We start from the raw sequence: 9,457 nt of genomic DNA, 5'->3' as shown, positions 1-9,457 counted from the left end.
TCACTGTCCTTTTATTCCCGCTAGCCACAACTCGGGTGCTTCAGGTTTCGATGGCAGATGCCACGGCTAGCAACGTCTGTTCGTTCCATGTTTATTTTTCATTTTTCTTACCAATAAATAGCCCCGAACAACAACAACAGTTTATGCTGCAGCTATCAACACCGACCAATAGCAGCAGAGTGAAATAAAGAGCAAGAAGTAACGCACACGATGAGGATGATGCGAGAGCAGCATTGTCCTCGACGTGTTTGTGTTACTTCTTGGTCTTCATTTCTCTCGGCTGCTGTGTTTAACTAATCGCGTACTAAGAGCTCAGCAGTCCACCTTATCAACAGAGACCTCGTACTATCGGATAGGCTAACATTTCTGCAATTAAACCGTGCCATTTGCAATGTTGATATGTCAGTCAATCGAGCTTTAATAGCGTCGCGCATGTGCAAAAGCAAGGCAGGGACAAATTTACACTTTTCTAATATGGCACACAGCTGTTTACAATCATCGCATATGATGATCTACACAAGCAGTCTGCATTGGACTCGCCATTCATGCGTTTTACTTGGAAGTCTAACCTCGATTCAGAGGAAAACAGTCGTTATGCAGATGTCTGTGAGCTTGCACTTTATTTTGTAAGAAAAGTATGGAGGAATAAAAAGCATGGAATGATTGTATCACTGATTCGAATCTACAAAGCCTACAATAGAGCACGAACTACACTATGTCACAGCAATAATAAGCAAATAAAAATTTTTGAAATCACAGCTAAAAGTTTCAGATTTCTGAACTAATTGTTTAATAAGTGAACAAGAAAATATCTGAAGTTGGTTGCTAGAGATAAGACTGATTCCAGAGGGGCGGTTCTCCGTGGCGCGCGCGTTGACGATGTCGGCCACCGTAACTGAATGTTCTCTCGACGTGACTGTCCTCAGAATGCTTTTTTCAGACAATGAGTGGAGTTAGCTTGCGGTACTCTCTTTTTGATCAGCCCCGTAGTGGGTCTGTGCCATTTTATTTGAGGTCAACCAACCAACGAAAAGACCTTTTTTTATACGAGGACACCAATGTATAAATTTATACCCTCCAGTCACATGGCACGTATAGCAGCCATTTACAAAGAACACCTACCAAGACAAGACTTGTCAGTTCACTAAATAGAAACAAGAACCAAAACCGCGTATACAGCATACAGGGTGTTTCATCTAAGGATTGGCAGGATTTTTAAAAATAGGCCTTTTGTGTTAGAAGAGCACTTTTTTGGCATAGCATTGTCAGCGGTGTATTACATCAGAATACAGCTAAGATCTGCTAACTAGCAGGGTGGTTACTAATATTGAACAGTTAACTTTTTAACTTTTTCTTCCCTTTTTGAAGCCCGTTCTAAGATATGGTAGGTTCCTTAATTACTGACAGGCATGTAGCCCATCGTTCATAAAATTTTAGTAGAATGTCAAAAACACAATTACTTTCGGCGCAGTGGCCCAACAAATTTTCGGCTATTTCGAATAAAGGCCCCCGGACGCAGGGCCTGCATTTCAATGAACCAGCTGATACTTTAGCAAAGGCAGCCCTGAGTGCTCCAATCGCTGACCCTCTTCCAACCCGTGCGTTCATCACGGCGGCACGGGTTCGTACATACACATTAATGTCAGAATTTGGCGCATCAGCGCACACTTCCTTGAATGATTTTCAGCACCTTCGGCTCCCTTGGAGCAATGCTTGGCGATTTCGCAAACTTTAAGTTTCCTGCACGCAACCATGTTGCCGTGTGCCAAAACGATTTTTACCGCTACAGACCTAGTCTCGCGATCTCCACATTGTGACCATATTTTGCAGAGCCAGAAACAGATCATTTTTGTTATGACATAGCTACTCATCGCTAAGGAGGAGTCTGTTAGATGTTCTCTTCGAAAAACATAGTTTGCACCTGTCTTCGGTGGTTATTCTGTTCCTTGGCGCTTCTACGTTTGGACGTACCAACGGGAATGTTTGCTCCGCAGTTCAAAATTTTTCTCTAGAATCAGTCTTCCATCACAAGCTTTCGTTATGCTATTATTACTATTCATGTTCTTCTTTCCTTTTGTTCCTTACCTCTAGAAATTTAATAAAGTGCAACATTTATTTTAGGTGCTCAAATTTTGTATATCGACCTCTGCCGCATGCAATCAACAAAACTGGTAGTCACCGCTTGGTCATGGTCAATCCCCCTTATAAGTATGCGCGATTTTATTTGGCCAATGACACCAACAGCATACGAACGAGTATGTTGGCAGCCATTTCTACCGGATGTATAAGTGAGCACTTTCGAAATTTCCCAGAAATAGGGGGTTTCAATAGAAAGACCTTTTGAGAAACGTGCTAATAATCAAGCTAATTGGTTATTTAATAAACTAGCACTCCGTAACTAAACGTTGAAGTAACAGTCTGGTGGCTCGTGCCATTGGCGAGCTCATAGCCTCAGAATGAACGATGCCATTTCAGGATTTAGAACAAAAAAAATTGGCCGCGGCTTAGCTAAGGTTAAGCCTGGATATCTCGAAGCTAAAAGCTGCGGCGATGCTCGGAGTTTAGCTTAAGGTTATACTTACGGTTACACTAAGGGTATAGCTTTATGGCCTTTTCGAAACGTACTGTCTTAGACATACAAAGTTTGTACGACATGTTACACAAGGCCATTAAATTCTCTTTATTCTTGTACAATGGACACATTGCCTTGCACTGCGCACACACTACATGTAATTCGGCGATGCTCACAACCTCCACGTTGCCGTAGTTGATGAACGTCACCTCGGCCAAAGTGTCATCGCTGCGCGGCCAGGCGGACACCACGGCGCGGTACCACACATTGTCCGTGAAACGCGCGAAACACGGCGTTCCCAGTGGTATCTGGCTCTGGTGCAAAAAGCCAGGCTTCGCAGCGTCGGCTCGAGGCCTTCGAGGTAGTGTCTAATGCGTTCATTTAATTTGTAGTTCCTCTGGACGTATAGCTTCAGCCAGTGGATCTCGGACGCAACGTGCGTTAACATAGCCTTAACATAGCCTTGCGCATATTAACAAATTAAAATTCCAATGTTAAACTAATAATCGAATTTCCATAATACTAATTGATAACAATGTTGGTGCTGGTCCAGGAGTGACGCCACTGGCTTTCTTCGGGATAGCGGCGTTCCCGTTCCAGTCCTCGTGTACCGGCGCCACAGGGACATGCCGCGAGGCACGCTTCCCGTGTAACAGCGGATTCGAAGGCGGTCTACGCAGTTGATGGTGAGCATTATCTCGTCGCAGACTCCGGACGGGCACAGTGGACGTAGGCTTTGCCGCTGCCGATATCCGCTGCGCAAATCAAGTAAGAAACATAAACAACGTAGCAAATACACGTGCAATGCGCGCTATTAATGCATTGGCATTAGAGGGGTCTGTGCAGGCGGAAATGGCGACTGCCATCTGTGAGTAGCCCACCCGCCATGGTGGCAACCTGCCCACTGGACTATGAACAGAATTACTGTACTGCATTTGGTATGACGAACCATACTATGGCACCTCTGATATAACGATATTTCGTGGGTTAACCTCGGATATACAGAACCTTAGTATGTCACCCTGAATATAAAATCCTTTCGTGTGTTAACCTCGGATATACAGAACCTTAGTATGTCACCTTGAATATAAAATCCTTTCGTGGGTTAACCTCGGATATACAGAACCTTAGTATGTCACCTTGAATATAAAATCCTTTCGTGGGTTAACCTCGGATATACAGAGCCTTAGTATGTCACCTTGAATATAAAATCCTTTCGTGTGTTAACCTCGGATATACAGAACCTTAGTATGTCACCTTGAATATAAAATCCTTTCGTGGGTTAACCTCGGATATACAGAACCTTAGTATGTCACCTTGAATATAAAATCCTTTTGTGTGTTAACCTCGGATATACAGAACCTTAGTATGTCACCTTGAATATAAAATCCTTTCGTGTGTTAACCTCGGATATACAGAACCTTAGTATGTCACCTTGAATATAAAATCCTTTCGTGGGTTAACCTCGGATATACAGAACCTTAGTATGTCACCTTGAATATAAAATCCTTTCGTGGGTTAACCTCGGATATACAGAGCCTTAGTATGTCACCTTGAATATAAAATCCTTTCGTGTGTTAACCTCGGATATACAGAACCTTAGTATGTCACCTTGAATATAAAATCCTTTCGTGTGTTAACCTCGGATATACAGAACCTTAGTATGTCACCTTGAATATAAAATCCTTTCGTGGGTTAACCTCGGATATAAGAGCCTTAGTATGTCACCTTGAATATAAAATCCTTTCGTGTGTTAACCTCGGATATACAGAACCTTAGTATGTCACCTTGAATATAAAATCCTTTCGTGGGTTAACCTCGGATATACAGAACCTTAGTATGTCACCTTGAATATAAAATCCTTTCGTGTGTTAACCTCAGATATACAGGGCCTTAGTATGTCACCTTGAATATAAAATCCTTTCGTGTGTTAACCTCGGATATACAGAACCTTAGTATGTCACCTTGAATATAAAATCCTTTCGTGGGTTAACCTCGGATATACAGAGCCTTAGTATGTCACCTTGAATATAAAATCCTTTCGTGTGTTAACCTCGGATATACAGAACCTTAGTATGTCACCTTGAATATAAAATCCTTTCGTGGGTTAACCTCGGATATACAGAACCTTAGTATGTCACCTTGAATATAAAATCCTTTCGTGTGTTAACCTCAGATATACAGGGCCTTAGTATGTCACCTTGAATATAAAATCCTTTCGTGTGTTAACCTCGGATATACAGAACCTTAGTATGTCACCTTGAATATAAAATCCTTTCGTGGGTTAACCTCGGATATACAGAACCTTAGTATGTCACCTTGAATATAAAATCCTTTCGTGTGTTAACCTCGGATATAACGAACTATTGTGTGTCAACTTCAGATATTATGATTTAACACATTCAAACGATCCATTGAGGGTCGCCTAAGATTTCTCTTCTTCTTCTTGTCCCGGTAGATAAGGCCCCCATCGAAGAGCCGTACAAAGGCCTCTGTAACTGCTTCACTCATAGGCGGTGCCATTTCCAAACAGACAAAAGGCACGTGCTTATGAGAAACCCACACTGTTTCAAGTGCCTCGCCGGCTTGCAGCTTGTCAAGCCAGAAGTACTGGAGCACACACAAAAGGAGGTAAAGCACAGGAGGTTCGCTGCTATATTCATCTGCTCTGCTTACATGGCAGTTGTGCTGACTCTTTAGCAGTCAGCACTTGAGATGGTAGCATCAAGAATTGTCACTAAAGCAAGGTCCGGGAAAATGAACGACAGTAATACCTTGGCAATTCCAAGCATGTTAATTCGAAATCCTCGATAATTTTAAGAACCTTCTCATGCAAATTAGACTGGCTAATTCGAGGCGGTGGCCCACACAAGCCCAGTGAATTCAAAGATCTGGGATGCTATGCGGGAAAGTCCAATCCCACTTTGGCCCCAAACCGGTGAAGCAACGACCCCCACAAGCCGCAAGGTGGCGCAGCAAAGCAATGCCGATCAAATGCCAATGCTTGGTATGTGAAGCACCCCAGCCCCAGTAATCCCAGCACAAGCACGCCAGTGCTTGTCCCGCGAAAGGTAGCCTGCGTGCAACACTGCCTTGAGCTGTTTCTTTCAGTGGTGTGCAGTGGTTAGTGGATTAGGTTACCGGCATCTCCTAAGTGCCGTCGACCTTTCTTCAGAAAAACAACCATCCTAAACTGGGGGGGGGGCGTTGACCTATAAGTGTAGCTGACCTATCTGCAGTGTCCAAGGCAGTTCTGGACGAACGGCAGGTAGTAAGTGCCCCGGGCCGGCGCCATTTCCCACAAGGATGCATGGGGCTTCAGGCATAAAAAAAAAACGTAAATTCGAATCTAAATTGTTCTGCTAAAGAAAACCGGAATTACGTGCGCTTTACATGACTTGTTCACGCTGACAGTTGCTTCCTCGAACCAGAGGTAAGTATCGCAAGAGTAAACTCCGATAATCTCCAAGGCATGTGTCGTGCCTAAAATTGTAACTACAGGACCGTTTGCAGTTTTTTTTTGCCGCTAGACAACTGGGCCACACGAGTCTGGAAGGCAGGGTGGAGCACTGTTTGCTTGCTTTTGACCTCAACTGGCTTCAAACAGCTGTCCCTGTGATTGCATCATTACGTGTTTATTGAATTGAGTTGCATGCGTGCCGCGACAAAACAGGCTGCAGCAGGGGCCCAAAGCGAGAGGAGGAGGGGTTGAATGCATAGACTTATATTTGGAGTAAACGTTTTTTTTCTTTTTCCAGCAAGGGCCACAAATAGGGGGGGGGGGGGTAGGCTTTTATGAGGCAGTATGCAGTAATCACAAAGTTCACCCAGTAAAGGGTAGCGCGTTCCCACAACAAAAGAGTATTTCAGCTCAGTCCCATCTTTTCTACCATGTTTGGTTAATTCAAAAACCCAATTAATTCAAATATTTATCGCAGTCCCAATGACTTTGAATCAACGATGTCTATCTTTTCATGTTCAGCGTACAAGTTTTTAAATGTCCATCAGCACTGGTGTTTTCATCACAGTGCTTCTGGGTGATCACCTGTTAAAACTCATTTTTCGTGTTCGTCACCGTAGCTATCTTTCAAACATAAAGTACAAAGGTGGTGCTGCTGATGAAGGCTGTCTGCATGGAGGATAGCTGCCACTATGCGAGTGAGAAGACAGCAAAGCCAAACGCCAAAGAGACAGCATGTGGTCCCCTGAGCTGCCATGTAGTGCAGCTGCATTGGCCACAATAATGAAAAAAAGCTACTTCATGCAGTCCGCCCTAAAATTTGCTAACCCAGAGCAATATCTGCTAGCACAGTTTTGTTTACACAAGAAGGATATGTAAGCCCATGTTTCAAAGGCATCTGCAAGTATCGAACATCTTTTCAGTGCCCTGCCGATGTGAATGACATTTCAACTGAATGCCTCTGTACAACCTTGCGCAACAGGATGATCAGACTTTGAGAAAGATGCAACCAAACTGAACCACAAGTGAGGAGACATGGACAGCACTGTCTCTTCCCATAGTTTTTTTCAGCTGGAGCTATGATGTTAAACACTCTTTTTATGACTCACCGTCAAAATATTTTCGGTGTACTGTGTTTGAACGGGAAGACAGGCACCATTCATAATCCATGGGCATGCCACTTCACTGTCCCATGAGATCATTTCCCAAAGCGAGCAGGCCTTGCAGTAATCTCTAAGTGCACAAAAGCCAAAATGATGTTGCTAGCCAGTGGTTTTTTTTCCATTCTTTGTTCATGTGACATGCCCTATTCATGGTCTCCATGTGAAAAGCGAAAACTAAGCATGTGCGAATATTCGAAATTTTGAATATGAATTTCGATTATGAACCTACTTGGTTCATGTTCTCGGGGTGATCGCTGCAATCAATCGCATGGAACATGACACACAGGGCACTGGAAAACTGAGCCAAAGACGCGCAGCAAAAAAATCAGTGAAAGCTCCAATTAATTAATTACACACATGTCGTTGTTTAGTATACGACTGCGGCTTCGAATCCAGAGTGCCCTTGATGCTGCTACATACCTGATTCAGCTCTAGTCGAGTAATCCAAACAACAAAAGCTCAAAAGGGTTGAAAATTGGGCGAGTTGGTATGAATTCATACTGGTGTGGCACCACGGGGACAGGAGCAGAGACAGAGTGACAACAAGACAAGTGCTCACTAACAACTGACAAAATTTATTAGAAGCACAAAAATGTATAGACAAAACCAATGGTTACATGCACAGTCATAACACGGTTACAAAGGTTACAGGCAAGAACACACATTAAATCACGACAAATCTACCTGTTATCATGGTTTAGTGTTCTTTGAAGATAACCAACCTCGGCGTCAAGCAGCAGGAAGGATGGCAAACTCACGCATACATCTGCCGACTTCCTTATGCGGAAGGCCTCCATACTCTCCCGGGAAGTCTTATCTTTATGCTTCCAGAGAACGTGCGTTTTCTTGAACAACGGGGCACACTTGTGGCTATTTACATGCTTAGTCAGGTGCGTCCCCGAACCCCCGTCAAGTGACCTGGCGTGCTCCTGGAGGCGTACATTTAGACAGCGTCCCGTCTGCCCCGTGTAGTGTCGACCGCATGTTAGGGGAATGGAATACACCACACCGCAAGCACAGTCCACAAACGGGTTGGAGTGCTTCACCCCACAAGCGTTCCTTCTTTCCCGCGGTGCATCACACCTCTCAATGGCGGCACATATCCGCCCTACCTTATTCTTGGCTGAAAATACCAAGTCCACCTCATAACGGCGAGCCACCTTTTTAAGGCTGTGAGACACACCATGTATATAAGGGATGCAGGGGAGCTTTTTCCTTCCCTGTGCGCTCTCTTTATGTGACCTAGTTCCCTTTAGTTTGTTTCTGTACCATAAGGATCCGGTGCGACACCGAAGCCAGCACAGAGGCCGGGAACTCCGCGTTTTTTAGTCTGGCCACCTGATCAGCGAACGCTTTGTCCATCCGATGGAAACAGGACTTTGTGAAAGCCGAATTTAATGCATTCAACGCAATGCCATTCTTAATCAACTTCGAATGGCCGGAAGAAAAATTCAACAAGGGTTTCTTTGACCTTGGTGAAAACGACCAGCACACATGGTTGCCCTCGAAAAACAAGGAAAGGTCCAAAAACTGAATGCGTCCATTTCCGGGAGCTTCACAAGTAAAATTCAGGCCACGTCCTCTTTCTTTGAACACCTTCAAAACATCGACCATTGGCCGGGTGGTGTCGCGACAGTCCACAAAAACTATAAAATCGTCAACATAACGGAAAACTTTTGTCACCATTTCTTCCAAATCACGCTCCAGGCACCTACGCGCACAGAAAAATATCGCTCAGAACCGGAGCAACTCTTGACCCGATACAGATACCAGATTTTTGAATGTACACGTCATTGTTCCAGCCAATGAAAGTTGAGTTCAAATAAACAGCCAGAAGCTCAAGGAAACTATCGACCGAAATCCCGCACCTGGAAATAAAGGCAACTTCATCGTTCTGTTGCGTTATACAATCCTTGACACATTTCAAAAGTTGCACATGCGGAAGCGAGTCGACAGTTTCCTTGAGCTTCTGGCTGTTTATTTGAACTCGACTTTCATTGGCTGGAACAATGACGTGTACATTCAAAAATCTGGTATCTGTATCGGGTCAAGAGTTGCTCCGGTTCTGAGCGATATTTTTCTGTGCGCGGCTGATAGGTGCCTGGAGCGTGATTTGGAAGGAATGGTGACAAAAGTTTTCCGTTATGTTGACGATTTTATAGTTTTTGTGGACTGTCGCGACACCACCCGGCCAATGGTCGATGTTTTGAAGGTGTTCAAAGAAAGAGGACGTGGCCTAAATTTTACTTGTGAAGCTCCCGG

General features: G+C 44.1%; 1 protein-coding gene across 5 annotated transcripts in view; it reads right to left on the bottom strand.

The window, feature by feature from the left end:
• Nucleotides 1-603: 603 nt before the first annotated feature.
• Nucleotides 604-9,457, bottom strand: part of LOC149355749 (valine--tRNA ligase, mitochondrial-like) — a 42,832-nt gene continuing 33,978 nt past the window's right edge. For 2 of the 5 annotated variants that reach the window (XM_089583995.1, XM_089583996.1), the window contains one exon: nucleotides 604-3,327. In XM_089583995.1, the coding sequence (XP_089440121.1) occupies nucleotides 3,067-3,327 (261 nt within the window). In that variant the 3' untranslated portion in view covers nucleotides 604-3,066. Of the gene's footprint in view, nucleotides 3,328-4,240; nucleotides 5,889-9,457 lie in introns of those variants that run through there. The other 3 variants (XR_016291573.1, XM_089583997.1, XM_089583998.1) reach the window with 2 other exon arrangements.

The sequence above is a fragment of the Amblyomma mixtum genome, chromosome 3 (assembly GCF_055824585.1).
Source record: "Amblyomma mixtum isolate Tamu chromosome 3, ASM5582458v1, whole genome shotgun sequence".
NCBI classification, from domain to species: Eukaryota; Metazoa; Arthropoda; class Arachnida; order Ixodida; family Ixodidae; genus Amblyomma; species Amblyomma mixtum.
Note: the sequence above shows the minus strand (reverse complement) of the source record. Positions and strands in the feature narration are given on the sequence as shown.